This window comes from Ambystoma mexicanum, chromosome 13 (assembly GCF_040938575.1).
Source record: "Ambystoma mexicanum isolate Mex_15411 chromosome 13, UKY_AmexF1_1, whole genome shotgun sequence".
Lineage (NCBI taxonomy): Eukaryota > Metazoa > Chordata > Amphibia > Caudata > Ambystomatidae > Ambystoma > Ambystoma mexicanum.
The window spans coordinates 251,161,114-251,183,996 of NC_090938.1; the positions used below are offsets into that span (position 1 = coordinate 251,161,114).

Sequence of the window (22,883 nt, forward strand, 5' to 3'; positions counted from 1 at the left end):
GAGTCAGACCAAGAGTTGCATTTGAAGGCAGGCTTCATGCAGATCTTCATAGCGGGGGCAAGGATATTCAGGGTGTTTGAGATAGAGAGATTGAGGTTAACTAGAACAGAGTCAGTGGGAGAGTCAAATTAACGGGGCAGAGGAGGGATGAAGGAAGAGGCAAATGCAGCAATACATGCTTCATCGGTCAAATGAAGGAGGAGACTGGCAGTGCAGACAGGCATCATCAAGGGACTGGGGAGGTCAAGGTGGGAAGAGAGAGTGGTCAGACCAGGAGAGAGGGGTAGTATGAGGGTTGGAGAGTGGGATGTCTGTTGTGATAAGAGCATCCAAGGTGTGTCCAGCAGAGTGGCTTGGGCCAGAGGGAAGAATATAGGGAAAGTCACAGAATAGTACAGTAGCCACAACTGGAGAGCCAAGATGGATGTTAACGACCCAAGGGAGCCATGTTTGTGGGGGGAAAGCAAGAGAGGAGGACAGGTCCACCCATTCTGAGGGGAAGAGGGAGGTCTGTCCGGAGGGCCTGTAGATAGTAGCAAGAGTAAGAGAGAAGGTAGAGAGACAGAACCTCCAGACGAGGCTTTCAAGGCCCGAGTAGGTTTGAGTGGGGATGATGGAGGCAGGAACCCACTCCGGAAAGATCAGAGCCACACCGCCACCAGGCCGGGAGGGCTTGGGATTGGACAGGATCGTGTTGCACTCAGGGAGGAGTGTGTCAAAAGCAGTGACAGAGCTGGCCTTCAACCACGTCTCAGAGCAAGGACGTCAAGGAGGATACAGATGTCAGAGGAGAGTTAGATAGCAGAGCGAGAATTGAGGGTAACTGAGTGAAGTTGGTTTCCCACTTTAAATGATTTGCAAGGGTGGACACAGGGATAGGGTGCTACCACTGGGGGTATGAGTGATGGAGGGGTGGCAGGAGAGGTGGGGGGTTTAAGAGAGATGCAAGGCGCCTGTCAAGAAGGCGAAGGGTGAGCCAAGAGCACTTCCCATCTGGTGCCACCAGTAATGGGTGAGGAAGAGAAAAGACAGAGGACAGAAACCATATGGGGATTCCATAAGTGGGAAGGAACAGCCAATAATGTCAGTGACAGTCTGTCTGGAGGAAGCATTGATGTAAGCGTCTGCAATGGGCAGACCAAGGTTGGTTCTTAGGAGTGCCTTTTTAAATGGCTTCCTTCCAGACTTTGTGAGAGAAGGAAGATAGGTGATGAAAGCAAATGGAAGATAGGGGAGATGGAAAGCACCATGGGGGTAGAGACAGAAATCGGAAGCACCATGCAACAGTAGAATCTCATCAGGCGGCTAAGCAGGCAAAATCAATGAGCACACTAGAATGTCCAGAATCATAGATCACCAACACATTGCAAAGCACACCTAAATTCGAATTTGCCAGTAAGCACTAAAAAGCAGTACAAAAAAAAGGATGATGCACAGTTGGGAAGCACTCCTAAATTCGAATGTGCCAGAAAGCACTAAAAGCAGTACCAAATGGAGGATGCACAGTTGGAGGGCACACCTGAGAAGCAGAATTATTTTTTTCAATCTTTTTTTGAAGCAGGACAATAAGAAAACAGCTTTGAGCCTTCAGAAAGGGGCACAATAAGATGCATATTTCAGTAGGTGCAGAGTTAAGAGTTTATAGTTCGGCAGGTAAGGAAAGGAGCAGAAAACAACCAAGGTAGTCAGTGTGTCCCAGGGAGGTGTGGTGTCCAGGCCAATGTGATCCATGTTGCTTACAAGAGCAATTTGTTAGAGCTGGGTTTTTGATTCCTGGGCAAAGCGTGCATTGGTCCCAGGCAGTGTGAATCGATTGGGAACATTGAAAAATGGCAAGCGGTCAGAGTGGCGAAAGGGAGGAGTGCGCCCTCCAGCTCCAGACAGCGGATTTAGTGCAGGCCTTGAGTCGGCAGGTTCTGCATCTCTGTTCGTTATGGGAAAAAGCAGCCTCACCCAATCAGAAAGCCTGAACAGGAGGCTTAGTTGGCCACAAAGGCACAACAGGAACGGGAAGCCATTTTCAAATGTTTTCCCTTTATTGGAGCGGGAGATGCCCAAGTATGTACCACCAGGTCCAGGGGTAAGCTTTAGTAATATTTATTAGATAGCTAACCCTGGCCCAGAACTCCACACTCTAATCACTGCATAGACACAAGAATAAACATTATTAACTCCAAAGTCAAACGGGAGATTCTGCCACTTACACTGGAACATTGGATAACAAGGAAAAACCACACCCCTCTGCCCAAGCGCTTCCCCACTATGCAAGCAACATGTGTAAGAAGGATATAGCAAAATGCATTTTTCAGTCAAGTAAAATCTCCTTCACTTGGCCCACTATGCCTACCTATTTTTGATGTGTTCTGCCACAGGAGGTCATACTGTCAGGTCCTGTTAGCCAGGTTGAGTGGGTGTTGCAAGGATGAATGTATCCTTATGTGATTGGTTGGGCCTTAACTTTATTGTTCAAAGTGTTGAGAGCTTCCCTGGCCAAGATGGAGATTCCCAGCCGACTTTCTGATTGGATGGGAGCGAATGAAAGGCAGGATCAGAACATTCTAAACTGCCTTTCATTTTCAGCAGCCCAGCAGAAGGGACCTTTGTCAAGAACTCCAGTGAATGGTCAAACTAAGATTGGGCCTTCCAGTTAACCTTGGACCTATGAATTGCAGGAAGAAGTCAGCAGGTCCAGTAACCTTGTTTCCAGAGTTTTAAGCTCCTGAAGAAAAGCTAAGGGAACGTTAGAGTTATTTTCATTTGAACTAAGCAGTAGCAAGCAGTTTCAAAACCAGTTAAAAGCTTCACCTGAGAGAGTTGAGAAACTTTAATCTTAATTGTTGTATTCTTTAGCAGTGACTTTTTAGTGTAGATAGTAGCTTAGAAAGGAGTTTCTCAGAGTACTCTGTATATAAGTTACTCGTTACGCTGATTAGAAGTCTTACACTGACTGCGCAAGTGTCAGTGATAGGGTAAATCCTTGTGTGCGCACTGTGAGGATACATCATATGAATTAAACTGTACAATGTGATTGGTAGCGTCAGGTACTTGCTTTCCTCTCAGGGCACATTCACGAGAGACTTCAGAAGCAGCCGCCGGTGGAATGTACCATCACTAACCTGAGCGCAAACTAACTTAACTAATCTTTTCTTCGCGCGTGCACAGAGTAAAGCCAATTTAGATTTGTAGCGCTCATGCGCAGGAGAAGCGAAATTCTATGGTCTTCTTACAGAGTGGTAGCAAAGTAAAACCCTCTTTGGATAGAGGCGAGGGGTTTTGTTCAGCACGTTTTAAAAGAGTTTCTTCCTAGTGCTTATTACGTACGAGTACTGACTTTGGTGAAATTTAGGCTGAAAGTTAAAGAGAGACTCCAAGAAAGAGAAAACTCAAAAGAAACCGTTTTCTACATAAGTGAGAGTGAAGAACCAAATTGTCTTCTACAGGGAGCTCAAGCATAGCAGGCAGAGACCTTTACCAGTTCGCTACTTCTTATGTAAATAACTCCTCTAGGCAATCAGAAGAGGAGAGCCAGGTATGGTTTTTAAACTATTTCTTGTGTTGGGTGTAAAGAAGTATGAGAAGCAAAGAGAAAAGGTCAGTGATCAAGAATTGTTATTTCTTGTTTTCCTTTTAGGTTGAGAGTCCAAAGGTTTCTTTTTCCCTTGGGGTTGCACCCAGGGATTATGGGGATTCAGCAGCTTCCGCGGACAAAACAGGATTGGCAAACCTGACACATACCACATGAGTCCTCTAGCTGTGGGGGGGGGGGGGTAGTCTTCGTAAACTCGCCAGTTGGCAACTGTATATTAGCCACCTGGGCTAGATCTTGAAATATGTGCACTGCACTGTCCAAAAACTCTATTCTCCTTATTTGCTGCGCAGTAATAAGAATTTCTTCCTTGAAGCCAAAGTCATTTTAGCTTAACCACTCTCCCTCAGGGAACTATGTGAATGCAGATGTTGTGGAGCCACCCTGCACGGTCGATCTTAATGACAGTTTTTGTCTTTGCCCACATTTTGCAGTAACAGATTATTGATACACACTCCAAGATCTTCCATTTTAGAACATCCTTCAAAAAGATAATTCTTAGTTTGACACACAAAGACCTCCAAATCCTCACATTTTACTTGGAGTATTTTTACTTCACCCTCCCACCACCCAGCTTCCCGATTTACCCATTTCAGATTACAACATGTCCTAGTTCAACTTGAGCTTTTCTGTGTCTGGACATGTACTTTTTTGAAAGCTGCATTTATTTCCTTATCACCAACAGGGTCCTCAGACATAGATGAGCTTGGCTACACAGGCGCTACAAGATGGTGTGGATTTTTTAGAAGTTCTCACAAAGTTTATTATGGAGGAGTTTTTCTTGGTCTTAAGTGATCTCATCAAGCTGGTGGTCCGCCTATCCACTAAGAAGAATACAAAACCAGTTTCATGGTCAGACTCTCTGCATCCAGTAGTAGGCTCTCAGTGTGAGTTGGTCACACAAACAGAATCACCAAACTGGTGTCCTCAGCTCTCCCCCCACACTATAGTCTAGTGTGCATCTTTGAGATCGCTCTTGAAATTGCTCTTTGCAGTACACTTTTGGCACCTCCAGCGTCTAATGCTGACTCCACCTCCCAATCAGGTCTCCTTTAAGGAAGCGTATGCGTCCATCCACCCCACCTTCCCCTATGACCACCATCCATGATAGGTTTTAAATACTTTAGCTGCAGCTTTTCTGTACAAAAAGGTAGTTTTCCAGCTTGGCCTACTGCAGCAATGAGGTTCCCAGCAAATTACAAAAGATACAGAGCATAGGACAAAGGCTAATTTATAGAACAAGAGTAATTTGCAGGGCAGTGCATCTTTGGGCCCCATGTCTTTCAGTTCTGGGGGGACTGTTCGCAGTGCCATTTGATCTATTGAGCATTTGTTAGGCACCTATACAACAAGAAGTTTCCAGGTGCCACAAGGCAAAAGGGGGAGGGAACAAAAGAGTAAATAATGTAAAAGAAAAGCAGTAAAGAATCATGGATCTACTAGGCCTTGTGACATTCAGACGTGCAAGTGCTGCGAAAAGAAGTGTGAAAGATTGGGTGGTGTGGGGAAAGGGAGCAAGGTATGGGCAAGTGCTGGTGAGAGCCTGTGAGGAGCCAGGGGATGGGCCGCTGTCTAATTGCTAGGGTGGAGGAATCCCATGGGTGGGAGGCACGTCCGCTAGGTATGGGGCCTGGCAACCTGTGAGATTCAAGAAGGTCCAGGTTGCCAGTCTCAGCGGCAGTGGGGTGATCAGCAGGGAAGAGAGTAGGTTAGAGAAAAGTTTTCAGAAGTTTCTGGAAGTTAAGGAGGTCCTGTTTGAGTCCGAGAGGGGAATGGAGGCTGTTCCAAAGGGAGGCACCAGCCAGAGAGAGACCTGCCACCCACTCTCTGATAGGAGAAGCATTTGTTAGAGTTGGAAGAGCGGAGGGCTCTTGCAGGGAGGCATTTAGGGAGAGAAAGCTGGAGATTGCGTGGTCCCAGGCCCTAGTAAAGCCTTGTGGATGCTGCAGAGGGTCTTGCATTTGATCCTTGTGGCCACAGGGAGCCAGTGTAGAGATCTAAGGGCTGGCGAGACAGTCCCTGGTCTTGATGCCAAAGATATGTCTTGCCGTCCTATTCTGGATTAGCTGAAGGGGGCATAGAGAGGAAAAGGAGAGAATGAGGAAGAGGCTGTTGCAGTAGTCCAGCCTAGAGCGGACAAGAGCGCTAGAAACATTGAGCTTTTGGGGAAAGATGATTGAGGGGAGAATGCCTCTAAGTAGGTAAAGCTGGAAGTGAGCCTTCTTGGCAAGGTCCAAGATGTGAGGGGTGAAGGAGAGAAGAGTCAAAGATGATCCTGAGGTTTTTGGCCTCACAGGATAGTGAGGGTAGAGGGCCCAAGGAAGTCAGCCAGAGGGTAAAAGGAAAACAGTGTGCAGGTGTCCCAATAAGGAGGATCTCTGTCTTACCAGCATTAAGACCGAGGTCATTATCGGTTCTAGGTCAAAATTTAGAAAGCAAAGGATTGAATGACCAAAGAATCGAAGGACCAGGACCGAAAACCAAAGGGTCGAATTTTTTATTTATTTTTTCCAAAACAGACACCCAAAAACCCTTTTGTTTTAGATCAAATGGACTCTCGCATTCAATCCTTTTGTATTCGGTACTTTAACTGGACACCGCCATTATCCACACACCATACCTGCATAGCGAAAAGAATCAGGGATGAGAGAAGAGGAAGAGGTAGTAGAGGGAAGTTTGAAAGAAAGCCTTTTGTCATCAGCTTAACACTGGAAATTAGTCAATAAGGAGATCAGGTGGGCAAGAGGGGAGAGATAGATGTTGAATAGCCATGGCACTAGGATAGAGCCCAGGGACACACTACAGGTATAGAGTGAAGTGGTGGAGGATTTAGGGCCCAGCTGCAGCTGAGCTGGGATAGGCAGTTAGTGAGGTAAGAGGTCATCCAATCAGTGCGCGATCCCTGATGCGGAGGGAAGATTTGCAAGCATGTCTTCATGTGTGTTCAGGAGAGCAGTTTCCATGCTTGTGGATACCTGGAATACAGATTAATGGTCTTGGAGTATTCAGTATGAGGGATCAGCGAGGGTGTGGAGGGGGACTTCTCAAAGAGTTTACCCAAGAAGGGGGTGGTGGAGATAGGGCAATAGTAAGCTGGGCAGGACGGGTCAGCAGACAGCTTTTTTTGGAGATGGTGCACAAGGGAGTGCTTAAGGGACAGAGGGAAAGAGCCAGTGGTGAAGGAGTGGTTGCAGAAGTCAGCGCGCAAGCCGAACAAGACAGGGAATATTTTTTAATGGTTCTAGAAGAGCAGGGAAAGACCTGTTTGGGTGAGACCTTCTTAGAGCAGACAACTTTAGCGACCTCATCATGTGCTATGGGCAGGAGGGAGGAGTACGGCGAGGGCCGGGGAGCAAATGGAGGCAGAAAAGCAGGAGTGGACGAGGGGGGGGGGGCAGGGGGAGGTGGAAAGTGAAGATAGGATGTCCTGAGTTTGATATGTGAAATCAGAGGCCAGAGCGGTGCAGAGAGCATGGCACGGTAGGGGAGAGGTGGAGACTGCAGTTGGATTGGCGAGTGCATTGTAGATTTTGAAGAGTTCCGCTGTGTTGTTAGTGGCTCCAGAAATGCAGGCTTGGATGTGGGCCCTCTTCTTGGAGCAGATGGAGAAACAATACTGCCTTTGGAGCAGGCGGCAGGCAAGTTTGCCCGAGGGTGAGCCCGAGGTCTGCACCTTCCGTTCAGCAACTCTACGTTTCAAGCAGATCCTCATGACAGGGGCAAGGATGTTGCGGGTGTTAGAGCTGGAGGGGTGCAGGTTAAGGACAGAATGGGAAGGCGAGTCAGTAGCAGGGTAAGGAGGGGCAATTAAGTGGAGGCAAAAGTAGCAACTGACATTCGCTTCATTGATCGAATGATGGCAAAGGAGGCTGGCAGGGCAGAGGGTGCCTTAGATAGGGGGCAGAGGGGCCCCCAAGCAGGAGGAGAGATTGGTCAGATCAGGAGAGGGGGGGGGGGGGGGGGGGGGTGGTGGCCAGGTAAGAGATAGGGATGTCTCCATAGATGAAGCATCAAGAGAGTTTCCGGCTGAGTGGGTTGGACCAAAAGTGAAGAATAGCGTGACAGAGGGAGTCACAGAGGCACAGAATTGCGAGGTGGCTGATTCAGGAGAGTCGAGGTGGATCGAGATGCATTCAGCACATACCATTTGCTTTGTATGTTTGTAGGTGTAGGGCATTGGTGCAACAGCACACTCTTTTTGCAGATGGATGCACACCCGGCAACAGAGAGCAGAGTTGAGATGCAATTGGAACAATCAAACGCCCTTTAGCTTCAAAAGCTGGTTATTTTTACAGCAAAGCCTGCTCCACATCCCCGAGTGCTGCATTTAGATTGGATCCACTAGACAAGTTCTTACTAGCCAAATAAAATTACAGTTTCCGGTCGCACTTTATTGAAGCAGAGAGCAGGGCACATTGAACAGGCGCTCCAGTGACATTCCCTTCTTTGTCATTGGTATACCAACATGAAAATGACAGAATGCCTGCAGATTTAATCTGAATTGTACAGCTGTAAATTAGACAACACACTGTGAGACTTTGTTTTATTCAATAAAAGTTGCATTTAAATACCCTACGCAATAAAGCTAGCATAAATAGACCTTACAGGAAAAAAGTGCTTGTACATGAAGATTGAGGAATGTGATGTCTAAATTCAAAAGGTAGGGCTGCCCCTTCTGAGAACAGTATACTTTTCATCAAACAGCAGGACGTGATGTCCTTCATCCAGAATCTGCCAGTGCAGCACACAGGTGAGTAATCAACGAGTGTGTAGGCCACAAAAGATGGTCAGGAGTTGTGAAAGACTCGTACTGAACTCGAGCCCAGCAATCGGGGGAAATTGAACTTGCTTAAGAAAACGGGACAGTCAGCTTTACGAAAACTCGTTGAGTTATTCTGCTCTTAAAGACCAATTTAAGTCCACATTTAACATTCCCACAAGCAGAATATTTTTTTGTGTGTCCGGAGGTTGGTTGTGTAGATCAGCAACTCAATCGCAGATCTTTTTTAGCATGAAGGATACATCTCAGTTTGGAGCTATTCCTTGAACAGCATTTTAATACAGACTATTATTTTTAACATTAAAAAACGATAGCTGCCAGTAAAATATATATAATTGTGGTAGCATTATGGACCACTGACAAGTTGCACCAGAGCACTTGACAGGATGCGTGTTGAGGGTGGTACAGGGTTGAAGTAAGATTAGAAATTAAAAAACTCGACATGTACAGTGAATAATCTATTAATATATTCAATAGCTATTCTTGTATGGAAGTGCTTGACAATGCAAGTTATGCCCTCCCACGGTAACGCTATACATCACCCACATTATCTCCATCCAACATGATGTAATTATGTGCCACAGAGATTTGGGATCATGTCGCCGGTACTGGCAGCACACTTCGATCTAGAGAAAGGCAATTCAATTAATTTAAAACACAATTCATGAGCATAACTTGTAAGGTTAAACTTTCCCACTCATGGGTGTGAGTGTGTATGACCAAAGACCTCATCCTTGATTGTTAATTCACGTAATTAAGGAGTTGTGGCATCCAAAAACATCAGCATCTCACCAACAGTAATACCAAATTAGACATTAAAGTCCAAGCCCTACCCCACTAGCATCTCACAGGGGATGACCGGCAACCACCATATTAGAGCAATATTGACCATTTATAAATTACACAGTACAACATTATTTTAATAGCATCCTGTACTAACCATCTCGAACCAACTCTCACATGCAAGACAACACGCACATACGTGAGTTTCTCCTGGTTCTGAACCGATCCTCACCAACACATCCCGCCCTCTTCTCTTGCAGAGCCACATGAACACCTGGAGACTGCCCTTGGGGTGGTAGCGGTGTGCGGTATAAAACAGAACATCTCAATCATGCATGAAGTATGGGACAAACCGAGCAGCAACGAAGCATTCAAGGAATGGAGGAATTTGCATACAACCAGAGGAATTTCTAACCAAGTGAAAGTTTAGAATAGCGAAGTATAATGCATGTCGCTAGCACCTAGTACCTTAAGTGCTTGGTTATTGAGCTGAGACTATCTAAAGGCTGTTTTTGGTTGCATTAGTTTCAGGTCCAAGTACAAGCAGAAAGTGCAGGAGTCATTTTAATAAGCCTGGTCGATGAGACATACATTTGGAGTTCCAACAATGCAGAAGGTGCTGGGGGAATGGGACAGGGCTCTTGTACATCAAAGGAATTGCCTCCTATACAATCAACACAGGATGGACGACTTGATAGGCTGACAGGGATCTTGATCAAGAGGTCAAATGAAAAATCGATCAACTAAAACAAATATAGTAGTCACAGATAGCGGGGCACAAAATGGGCTGGAATTGTGCTTCTCCAACAGTTCCATATATTTGCATGATGGAGTAGAGTACGTGGGAATACCATGGCCAACACACCACTGCGCATTAAGCAAAGACTTGATGGCTGGAAAAACCGAATCATGGAACCAATGTCGCTTATAGCAGACCATGAGAAGAGAAGACACTGGCTCTAGAGTACCATCACCTGGTTTTAAAGCTGAAGCTACCATGTGTTAATGTTTATCTCTATCAGCTACCCAGTCATCCATCCATGGGTCTGTGGCATGGCAACAGTACAGTACTGGCCAGGGATGCCATACCACAAGATCTTGGAACCTCACCCCCCTCCTCCCAGCACCAGTTCTCTACTAAACATTGTTGTTGGAGTCGATACGTGGCAGCAGTGTTGAGACCAGCGTCTCCATCATCTTTGCACTGTCTTTGCCAGCTTTTAGCACCTCTTCATGGTTTGCACGAGCCTCGCTGGTGTAGTCCGTCACAGCCTCATTGGTGATGAGGGAAATACCAATCACACGCATGCCGCAGTGCCGGGCGATAACTACCTCAGGCACTGTACTCATCCCTAGATAATAAAGAGAGCACATTGAATATAGCAATTCAAGCTTCATTTCTGTCTACACTATAAAAAGCATTAATAAAAATGTCATAATTTTAACTAGCCAAATATTACCCATAATATAAAAACACGGCAACATTAAAAATAATATGTTTTCAGTATTGCACAGTTAGTTCATAAACATTCTATTAAAAAAACCGAGGTAAGGGCACTCCTCATGGAAAACGCTTTTGTAAAGAAAGTAGAAACCACAACACCAAAAACAGGCAAATTAGTGTTATTCCTCAATAGTGCAATAGCTTCTCTGCTGGTTGTCATACCAGGGAAATTAAAAATGGGTTAAAGCCATTTATGTCAACGTCTTATAAAGGGACATGAAGACAAAAAATGAAGCTCATCTTCATATAACTTACAGAAAGGACATGGTGCAGGAGAGTCAATGGGTTGTACAGGTAGCGAGAGGCAATATGCTAAAGCGGAGTTTGGAAGTGTTCGCATTCTTTGGACGGGGAACAATCCAAGGTAAGTCTCCACACCTAGATGGGAGTTTGCAGTTCTATATTTTGAGGCTAGGTGGTGGGCATAACATGCATCCAGTTTTACTTCGAGCACCCAGTCGTTGTAATGGTTCATTAGAATAGATTTTGACAGTGCACCCTGCTTGGTAGGCTCACACCCCAAAAAGAAACTGTAGGCCTAACACACAAACTACCTCCCCAGCCCCGCAGATATGCAAAACATCGCAGACTCCCTCTCTATGGTGAGCTAGGGCTTCAGTACGGCATATTTTCCGCCAGCATACCAATGGTTTTAATATATCATTTAACCTGTATTTTCGTATCTGGGGTGGAGCCGCATATTTCTTTTTTTTATAATTATTATTGTGATTTGGTTTACAGTTCAAATAGTAGAGCAATCTTAAATCATAGACTACATTACACCAATTAACATGAAACAGAAAGAACTAACTTCCTACGTTAAAGACATTCTTCGCCAAAAACAAAATCGGCCATTATGGAGTGCGTAGAACGACGAACAAAGAGGCTGAGAGAAAGTAGGCGATGTTGTGCAGTGCCTGAACATTTGCTCAGAAAATGTCTGCATGGTTCAAATTGTAAAACGTACATGATTCAGTTAGAACACCTGGCTCAGCTCGAATGTTCACTATTTCACAGCACAATAAGATTCAATCGGAACTTTAAAAAACAGCTCTGCAATGGGGACTGGGAAACTGTTCGTACTCGTAGCATCTTGCAACGTTTATAATAAGCCTAGGTCTCATGACAATAATCCAGTGCCACTCCCACAATTTTAGTTTAACCTTTTTGCGGAGCTCAATAAGATACAAGGAATTAACATTTAAATCATCGAGAAGTGTGTTACAAGTAGAAGGAGTCCATTCAGCCGGGAACCCCTGCTAACAAGTGGCTAAGTCTACAAAGAGTGTGTTCTGGGTAGGGAAAAGCAAAGGCGGTCTGGGAATCAATGAATGCCAAATACAACATTTGACCTTGTTTTACAAACTTCTGGAGGATAAGAAACATCTGCAGTAGCGGTCTATTATTGAGACACCTTTTTGGAATCCAGACCATGCTTCAGACAGGATATGGTGTTTAGCAGCCCATCCACCAAGGTGAAATAGGATAGTTTTTGCATAGATTTTAGCTAGAGCATCAATTAAAGACATTGGGGGTCATTACAAGTTTGCCTGTCCGGAAAAACGGCACCGGTAAGCTTACCGGTACCGTTGTTTCCGGACCAGTAAACTACGAGTTCAGCGAGCGGGTGCCTGTCAGACCTCTAGGTCTGACATGGCAGGCGGAATGGCACCCGCTTGCAGACCTTGACGGATGCACCAGCACCATTCATGAATGGTGCAACCGTCCTCCCTCTTCCCAGTGAGTCCAATGGTACCTTAATGGGAATGGGGAGTGATATGTGTTAAGACGGATTTCTGAACTCTGTCCTGGTGGCGCAGAAGTTCATAAGGCCAACCTAATTACTTGGAACAGGGTAACCTCTGGACAAGCCAGACCAAGCAAGGTAGCGATCGCGGCGGTCAAGACTAGGTCTCAAGAGGGGTGAGGGTGACTGAAAGCCTGCAATGAGCACACAAAGCAAGGACACTTACAAACTACTCCAAACAGATGCTATATTAAAAATATATACACATTTATTCCAAGGCCTTTAAAACAATGACCGTAGCGAGAAATCACAATACAACTCTAGTAAACCAACACATACCATACCAATACAATATATACACAAATACAAACAAGTCTCAAGCGTTAGAAGCACGAAATGTGTAGTCCACCTAAAAGGTAAGGAAAACAGGCAGTGCGAAATAATGCTTAGACCCAGTTCGCCTTCAGAGGCATCTAACTAAAAGGAGGTCCGAGCCCTACGAAGAGTGGAGCCTTGTGCTCAAAAGTACCTGCACACGCTGGTGCCAACAGGCAAAAAAAGGGGAGTCTCTTCGAGGGAAATCAGGCAGTTCAGTGCACACATGAAGAAGAACTGAGTTCCACGACTCAAGCGCAGCCTCCACTGTGGGCAGAAGCAGAGCGCGAGTACGGAAAGGCGTGCTGTTTTGACACAGCGGGGAAAAGCTATGGGCTCCTGCAGGAGGGCGACCAGTTCCTAGCTATGCTACTCACCGGTCCCCGATGCAAGCAGACCCAGGCTTCTCCGCGTCAGTTTCAGTCGCTGGCAGGTTCAGAAGAGCAGGGGACGTCTCGTTGTCGTGTTGAGTCTGCAGCAGCAGGGTGGAGTAAAAGACGTCCCAAATGAAGGAACCCGCACAGTTTGTTACCACAGCAGGGCAACGGAGCGGCCGTGTGTATCTGAGCCAAATGTACACTACTCACTTCAGACCTGGGAACGCCAAGTGTACGAATCGTGTGAGAGTGACAAGGACTCGAAATACTACACAACCTGGCGGCGGTTACAGAGCAAGACTCCTGTGTAGGCTGGTCAGTCTGCTGGATGGCCCAGAGACGCTTCCGAAGGCTTACTAGCAGGAGATGGTGAAGATGCCGAGAATAGCTGTCCCCGGTATTCCAAGGGTCAAAGTACCAGTACAGGCCTTCTGGTTCGATCAAAGGGTTTCACAAGGCGACAGCAGTGCAGAGGAGCAGTCCTTCAGCGGGTCACCAGCGATTCCTCGGTTCAGCCTCTTGGTTGCAGGATACTTGGCTCCTGTATTCCTTCGTGAGAACTCAGGAGATCGACATGGTCGTGGTGTTTCCAGCCCCCTCTTATCCACGGTTCCCTTCGCGCCAAAACGGAGGGGACCCAATGGGAGATCCGCTCATCAACACTCACACCATACGTGGACCTATCACGGACCACGGTGGTCCCAGGCATTCACACCACCCTAGTCTCTCTGGCGCCCCAGGATGTGTACTGGGAGCAGACATCCCAGCCCACATCCTGGAGGCACACACCAGGCATGTAGAAGCCCGCGAAAGCATCCCTGTTTTGCGGGAAAGTACATGCCCAAATAAGGAAGGCCCCGGGTCGGCTCGATCTGGGGAAGGTGAAGGGAGTAAGACGGTCAGCGGACAGGACAAAGGAGCCTCGTGGTCTGGCCATGGCTAAGCGCGAGAAACGCGCTTAAAACGCCAAAAGGAGCTCAAAACACAAGAAACGATCGCTGCCACCATTCCCGTCCGTGAATCACTTACACCGATCAGTTATAATCCTAAAAGAGTATCTAGGGCCTGTAGAAGGCTAGAGACCCAAGAGAGCAGTAACTTAGCTTACAGTGCCCTGTTGTGTCATGTTGCACGAAAGCCGCAACATGATAAAAGAAACTACGGAAAACAGCGTTTCCCGGTACTGACTGTCTTAAGGGCATGTCAGTTTCCCCGTAAGAAAGGAGCGAAAGCCCAGAGGAGTGCGGCAGAAGGCTGCACTTCTCTGGCAAAGTCAAGAACAAGGTGAAAAACAGCAAAAAGTTTAGGGGTTGCCACATGGAAGGAAAATGACCTACAATTACAAAATCTTTCCTAACAATATGCCCAGTCAATTGCCTATTCGTGCTACAGCCATCCTCGTAATGACCCGCTTTGGCATGTAGTTTGAGGAGGCCTCTCGGTCTCCCTTTTGAGAATTATTATGGCAAAACTCTGGAAAATTATATGTTTTATTCATTTCACTGAAACATTTTAATAGCAGAGGAAACCCGATGCATGGGTTGTTCTAAGATCTGCTTGTAGATCGTCAGGGACCGGGGTCTTGTTATGCGGAGACAATAAAGCACTCTACTATTAACAGGCAATTAGATAGAGAAAATAGCAGTTTCAATCGGTTACTTGGTGCTCATTACAATATTTGTCACAGTTTAATTTAAGGTATCTCTTGAAGAGTATAAAGACTGGAAATGGTGTTGCCAGGCATGTGCTCCAATGCAATTTGATAAATGTTCCCTGTTAGGGGGGTTTCGCAAAGTCCTCTGGAAGGTAGGCTTTTACAAAACTATCCCAATGGTTTGTAGATTCCCAACTTTTAGTATCACTCTGTACTACTCATGGAACCTTGGTAGAGTGGCTGAGCAGTCAGGTTTATCATAAGAGGAAGATGTGCACTGTAGGTAAGTACACTGAACCTAGTTAGTAATACACGTGAAAGAAATACTCAAATGTATATTAAAATAGAGATTATATTTACACAAGAATCACTTTTAAACTACTTCGTACAATAAACCAAAACACATAGGATTACTTTAGAATACTTTTCAAAGGCTACTGCTTGGTTTGTAGTTGCTCGCGGTTACCATGGTTAGAGCTTTTGACAGTAATGACAGTTCTATCGTATTATCGGTAATAACTCGCAAAACTTAGAAGAAATACGTTAAGTACATTTACTCTGCAAACTCACATAAGAATGCCTTTCAGGAAGGATAAAAGTTGGTTAGTGTTCTAGAGGCGATTTATTGGCACAGCAAGGTTTTTAAAGTCCAAAACGCAACCCTAGCGAAAGGGGAGTTTGGAGAGGGCTCAAGCAGCAGAACAATGAAAACTCCAGTTTATATTTTCTAGTCTCTAAGATACATGGGTATACAACCAACGCCAGAGACCCTGTTAAAGGACTTATCAAAGGGATACAAGAAACAGCTTGAGTCGGAGGTTGCCCTGGACACCTGTACGTGCACTCCACCACTCTGGAGCGACTTTTCAGATTAAGGTAAACAATACCTTTTTCCCCACAGTAACTTTGGTTTGAAGAAATGTTCGTCGGGGGATTCTCCTTGATGTGGCAGCCCGGGAACAGACCCCCGGATTCCTTGGACTGGTGACCAAATATAGGGCAATGGATGGGATCTCTCAGCAGCAGTCTCAAGGGAAGACCTCTGGCAGCGTTTTCAGCAACTTCTCTGGTCACTCTCTGGTTTTGGTGCTTTTTCTGCAGCACCAACAAAGGATGCATTTCGCCCATAGAATCTTTAGTTCCTGAAGTCTTGCACTCTTGTGAGGGGGATTTGGACAGGTCGGATTGTGTCTCTGGAGGTTCACCTGGAGCTCAGCAAAGACGTGGACGGATTCGGCCCTTCCACAATGATGCACTTCTTGGGGTTCCACAGCTTTGGTGAGGCACAGCACCTCGGGAGATGGCTCCGATTAAAGCTCGTCTTGGGACTGGTTGTTCCAACCAGTCAAAGGGAAGGAGTCGTCCTCTTCGGAGTTCCTCTGTCGCCCAGAAAACGGGGTCAGGACAGCAGTGGTCACTTCAGTGTTGCAAAGGGTTTTCAGGCGTCACTGGTCATCTTCGGTTACATCAGTTTCCGGTGGTCGACTTGCCTTTCATCTTAGGAACCTCACCTTTTATACAGTTTCAGCAAACACTCCTCTGCAATCTCTCTCAGCAATTTACAGAAAGGGATGGGTGGCTGTCCAATCAGGACAGCCAGACCCCCAGTGGGAGCTGGTTCCATTCAGGCACGCTGGTAGACAAAGCAGAGAAGTGAAAAACTCCTCCCCCATTTCCTGCCTGCCCAGATACTCTGGAGCCTAGGCAGTGACACCCAAGGGTTCCCGCCAAAGGCAAAACACACACAGGCCTCCCACGACTGTAGAAGGACTGACAAGGACAACCACGCTAGTAATGGTGGGGGAGAGAAGGGGGGGATATACTAAGTATCCCCTTGGCACTCCACATACATGGGTGTGTGCCAATCTCTCAGACTATAAAAAGTTTTAGGAGAGATACTAAGTACTTCTCTGTCCTTAAGAACAGTTATTCTGTAGTTATTCTAGGATATAGAAAAGAATCTCAGAACCTAAAGGGTTCCTAGCAACACTGCTCATAAAGGAGCGGTGTGCTGCAAAAGTAAAATACAGATGCCTTAAAAGAGATGGCGGAAAGTAGACTCCATAGGACAGTAAAACACAGGATGGTGTTCCAAAAGAATGAATGAGTGGAAAAGGGCTCCACCCATTCAAGATTTAAAGAAAAAGGTCCAGCAGTCCAGCAAAAAGTGCTGGGGGTATCACTAGGAGCGGGGAATGAAACATACAAATGTTAAATCACCATAACACTCGCCGCCCCAGACTAGTGACAGGAGGATCTGAGCTACTCCTGGGTGATTCTCTTGATCCAGTAGGTCATACTTTCTGGAGGGACCATAAGCATTCAAATGTTGGGTACCTGACCTGTGTTCAATAGTCAAGTCAATGCTTTGTAGGCTTATGGACGACCTGAGCAAGTTTGGGTTTTCTCCTTTCATCTGCAACCACCTACCCTAAGGGTTGGTGGTCAGTTTGAATCCTAAAGTAGTTCCATAGAAGGTACGGCGTGAACCTTTGAGGCCCATACAATAGAAAAACATTCTTGTTCAATTGCAGCCCACCTGGTTTCCTCGTTTTTTAGTTTTCGACTAGTAAAGCAGATGGGGTGCTCCCTGCCTTTGCGATCAAATTGACACAAGACTGCTCCTATCCCTGTTTTGGGAGCATCAGTCTGGATTTAGAATGCCCGAGTATAATCTGGAGCCCTCAGCATTGGAGCTTTACAGAGGGCATCTTTCAGCCCCTGCAAGGCTTTTTCACAGTCCTCATTCCACTTGACATTTTTAATGGTACTTGGGAGAGGATACAGTATTCAGAGGAGAAGCTATGGTCCCAGAGTTCTCAATAAAGTGCCTGTAGTAACCAGTAAGTCATATGAAGGCTCTGACTTGAGTTTAAGTAGTTGGAGTGGCCCAGTCTTGTACAGCCTGCACTTTGCTGCGTAAGGGCTTAATCTCGCCTCCTCCTAGCTCAAAGACAAGACATACTACTTTACTTTGACTAACGTGGCATTTACTTGCTTTGATTGTCAGATTGGTCTCCCGAAAGGGCCTGCAGCACATAACCCAGGTGGGCAAGAGGTTTTTCCCAGGTAGGGCTGGACACTGCAATGTCATCCAAGTATGCCATGCAGAACGTGGTTCACCATCCACTGGAATGCAGCAGGTGCTTTCTTTAAGCCAAAGGGCACAACCCTACATTGGTACAAGCCATCTGTGATGGAGAATGCAGTTCTCCTTGGCATGGCCAGTGATGACAATATGCCAATAACCACTTATCAGGTCAAATGTAGAGGAATTTTGCTGAGCCCAACTTATCCACCAGTTCATCTGTCCTTGGCACGGGATGGGGCCTTCTTGGTGTTGCCCAAGTCTATCAAATAGTTGACCTCTCCAAGGTTTCCTACAACTTTGAAGGGTTGTGTCCATTTGTCCTGTAAGACCCTCCGTCTTACAGGAACCATGATGGAGAACTTGCTGGTCTGGAGTAAACGCCACCATATTAGCCTCTGGTCATGCCATTGCTTGACCAGAGCTCAACCAGCTTTCACATTCTCAGAAGCCTCAGTCATCATCTGTGCCATCCTCTGACTGAGGCCTAGCACATAGCCAGTAATAGCCAGTAATCCTTACTGGCTTGGGGGAAGGAGCACTCTCCAGACCCTCCTTAATCAGGGCCAAAGAGTGCTGTGAGATTTATCATTTTTATGCTTCATCCCCTCTCCTAGTGAGGCCCACAGCATTTTTCTTCAATCCTGAATGAGTGGAGCCTTTTCACCACTCATTCATTCTTATGGGCTCTGTGTTTTGGAACTCTCATTTGTGCTTTACTGTCCTATGGAGGCTATTTTCCTCCATATCTCATAAGGCATATGTATTTTACTATTGCAGCACACAGCTCCTTATAGGCAGTGTTGCCAGGGACCTTTTGGGTCCTTTTTTTTAAATCTTCTTTTTATTATTCAGTGTGGCAGCAAAACGCAGGCGAACAGCGACAGGCAGTTACAATATGAATACAATGTACACAGTGAGGGTGCGCAGAGGTTGCTTCACATAACAACTCAATCAATAGGCACATTTACAACATGCACAGGGCAACAGAGATCTATGATGGGGGTGAAGATCCGAGCTGGTGGAGGGGAGCAGGTGGGGGAGAGGCCTCCGCTGTAGTGTTGAGATCGGACATGTAAGAGCGGAACCTGAGCCAGATGTTCCTAGGTCTGGAGTGGGTGGGTTGCATATGGGACCAGGCTTCCTCAGAGTCCGAGGCCCACGTGACCGCTCTTAGCCATTGGGCGTGTGTGGGAGGTGAGGGGCGAAGCCAGCAGAGCAGGATGGATCGCACCGCGAGAAGCAAGCAGAGGCCAGCTAGTTTTTTGGAGTTCCGGGAGAGGCCTGGGAGGTCATGGAAGAGGCATAACACCGGGGAGGGAACAATGGGGTGGTTGAGCACAGCAGACACCGTCGAGCAAACTGCCTCCCAAAACTGTGAGAGGCGAGGGCATGACCAAATCATGTGAATGTAGTCAGCATCATCTTGACCGCATCTATGGCAGCTAGAAGGGTGATCCCTGAACATGCGGTGCAATCTGATCGGGGTGTAATGGAACCTGTGTAATACTTTGAACTGAATAAGTTTAAACCGGGAGTTGAAGGACACTCGATGCGTGCGCTCGCATAGGTGTGCCCAGCGCTCATCCGACATTTCAACACCAAGGTCTACCTCCCATGCGCGCTTCAGTTTAACGAAGTCTGGGACAGATCTGGATTGCAACAGAGTATAACCTGGAAATCTTGCCCCTCATGGGCAGGGGGGAGGTGAGTTCCTCGATGGCAGGGTCGTCAGGTGGTAATGCGGGGAAAGTTTGGTAATTACGCTTAAGGGTCCTGCGGAGGGATGAATATTGGAGCCATACACTCTGGTCACTCCTCAAGGGCAGAGGGAGATCGGGCCATTCAACAAATAGACCTTGGTCAAACACATCACGCAACAACTCGTAGCCAGCATCAGCCCAACGACGAACCGTGCCCGGTGGAACTCGTGGGGCCCACGGGAGGAAATTCCAAAGAGGGAGGTTGCCATGGAAGGCGTGAGCAGTTCCGGTCATCCCCCACATCCTCGACAAGGCGAGGGAGGTGCAGGCGACCGGGTTCTGCGAGTCCAGTGCCAGGGGAGCGGGTTGTATCACTAAGGAGCGGATGTCGCGATCACAGACCGCAAGTTTCTCAAGTCTGACATGTGGTGGAGGGTCCGCTGTATTAAACCAGTAGGAAATGTATTGGATCTGGGATACCAGCCAGTATTTAAGAAAGTCGGGGGCACCAAAGCCCCCGTTAGTCATGGGGGTAGACAAGGTATCGATTTTTAGGCGGACCGCACCCGAGTGCCAAAGAAAGGAATTAACCGTACGAGTCAGCTCTCGGAAGAAGCCCCCCCCTTGGCCACAAGGTTACATTAATGAACCTGTAGAGCAGCTGGGGCAACACCACCATCTTCAACAGCCCTATTCTGCCTGCGAGGGAGATCGGGAGTTTGTCCCAGACCCGGATCCTAGCTGTCAGGTGTCTAAGATACTTCAGATAGTTCTCCTTGAAGGTCAGCACTTGCTGGCGCGTTACCTCTATCCTCAAGTAGGCAAATGCAGTTTGAGCCCATGTGAAACCCAGGGTGTCAGGATGGGGGTGGGGGAGTGCATTCCGTAAGTGGGAAGAGAGTGGATTTCGAGCAATTCACCTTAAGGCCCGAGATCCGGCCAACCTGAATGATGTCCTCCAGTATTGGGGGTAAGTTGATGGAAGGAGAGCGTACAAACAACAGTGCGTCATCCGCATATAGGGACACTATGTCCGCCTGGCCCGCGGTACGGAGGCCTCTATGAGCGTGGAATTGGCGGAGCATATCAGCGAAGGGCTCTATTGCTATAGCAAAGATCAAGGGAGAGAAGGGGCACCCCTGTCTCGTCCCCCTGGCGATCTCAAAGAGAGGGGAGCAACGGTCGTCGGTGCGGACCCTAGCCACGGGAGCCGAGTAAAGCAATCTGACCCAGGAAAGAAAGGAGGGGCCGAATTTGCAACTCTCGAGGACCCGCCATAGATACCGCCATGAGACTGAGTCAAATGCTTTCTGCAGGTCGAGTGTGGCGGCCACTGCGTGCGTCTCGGGGCTGATTCTGTTAATTATGTTAAATAGTCGCCTCAGGTTCAGGGAGGTGGAGCGACCTGGGATGAAGCCCGCCTGATCCGGATTGATGATAGATGGCAAAAAGGGAACCAACCGGAGCGCCAGAGCCTTGGCGTATATTTTGACATCACAATTTATGAGTGAGAGCGGGCGTATTGAAGCACATTGCGAGGGGGATTTACCAGACTTAAGTAATACCATGATTGTGGCCTCTCGGAGCGAAGGGGGAAATACACCGGCCTCCACCGACTCCTCCCAAAGGGCCAGCAAGTGAGGGAGCAGCTGTGACTTATGTTTATAGAATTTGACCGGGATACCGTCCGAGCCAGGGGCTCTCCCAGAGGATAAGTAGTCAATAGCGGCTGACAGCTCCTCAAGTGTGAGTGGGGAGTCAAGGGAACCTGCGGTCTCTGGAGATAGGGTTGACAGAGGAAGGGCATCAAGAAAGGAATCTATCTCCGCCACTGACACCTCGTCTGAATTAGAGTATAGGGTTTCATAGAATGCGAAAAATTCCCTGTTAATGTCCTGCGAGGAGACAGCCATGGAGCCGTCAGGCCCCTCAATGCCAAGTATGTGTGGGGACCCTGTCTTGTGACGAATCGGTCTCGCCAGAAATCGACCAGGGCGCTCACCCTCCCCGTATCTCCTTGTCATGCCAGGATTATCCAAAAACCTCTGTTCACGATCCGCAAGGGATCGGAACGTGTCCAATTCCATTCCGATGTCCGCCAGGTTACTCGGGGTGGAGTGAAGGGAGCATGTAGCTTCCAGGGTCGATAGCCTGGATTCACTCACGGCACGATCTCTCCGGATCGACTTAAGGACCCCATTCTCCTTGGACAGCGCAATCCCTCTAATATAAGCCTTAAAGGACTCCCATAAAGTGGCTTGAGATGTTACCGAGCCCGTATTTGTCGAGAAGAACTCTTCAATCGACACCTCGAGCTCGGAGCAGAACTCCGGCTCCAGAAGGGAAAGGGGTTTCAACCTCCAGCTACGGGTCCGGCCGGGATCAGGACCCCAGCCGATGGTAACGGTAACCGGAGAGTGGTCAGACAGGGTCCTGGGAAGGATCATTAACCGTGTGACGTTCTTAACCAATTCGTTGGAGATCACCCATCTGTCAATGCGGGAATAGGAATCATGGACTGAGGAGTAGAAAGAGTAAATGCGGGAATCCGGGTAAAAGAACCTCCACGCATCTACCATGGCCAGGCGGGGTAGGGATGATAGTACAGCGTAAGCAGCCCTGGAGAGATGGCGGGGCTTGGAGCCAGATCTATCGAGGGCTACATCAAAAATCGTGTTGAAATCACCCCCCCAGAGGATGGGGACAAGGGGGAAGCCTTCAAGGAGGGACGTGACCTGCACATAAAAATCTGGGTCGTCTATGTTAGGACCGTAAATGTTCAGCAGAACCACTTACTTGTGTTGGAGCGTGGCATGAAGCAGTACATACCGGCCTTGGGGGTCAATTTGGAGGGAAATGAGGGTGAAGTTGAGACTCTTGTGAATGAGGGTCATGACCCCACGGCTTTGAGTAGAGAAATCTGTGGAAAATCTATGGGGGCCCCAGGTTCTGGCGAAACGCATGCACTGTTCCGTGCGAGCGTGTGTCTCTTGTAAGAAAAGAATCTTGGACCCGTGGCGCTCGGCCTGGAGCTGCCTCATCTTTTTATAATTACCCAACCCCCGTACGTTCCAGCTCATAAAGGTCAAGTCACTCTTGATCACAGAAGTAGTAGCGTTTGAAGCAGAGAAAATGTCAATGACCAGTGGGTCAGATTCGCAGCCCTGCGGCAACAGTTCCTGAGTGCCACACCACAGTCCGCCTTCGCTGCCAGCACCAACTTTTTAATAATATACCCCCAAACAAGTCCCACCCCCACCCACATCCCCCCCAAACAGAGGGATGA

The 22,883-nt window shown here is 47.5% G+C and overlaps 1 protein-coding gene across 2 annotated transcripts in view; it reads right to left on the reverse strand.

The window, feature by feature from the left end:
* Nucleotides 1-8,114: 8,114 nt before the first annotated feature.
* Nucleotides 8,115-22,883, reverse strand: part of PNP (purine nucleoside phosphorylase) — a 379,606-nt gene continuing 364,837 nt past the window's right edge. For both annotated transcript variants that reach the window (XM_069633728.1, XM_069633727.1), the window contains one exon: nucleotides 8,115-10,501. In XM_069633728.1, coding sequence (XP_069489829.1) covers nucleotides 10,287-10,501 — 215 coding nt within the window. In that variant the 3' untranslated portion in view covers nucleotides 8,115-10,286. The remainder of the gene's footprint in view (nucleotides 10,502-22,883) is intronic.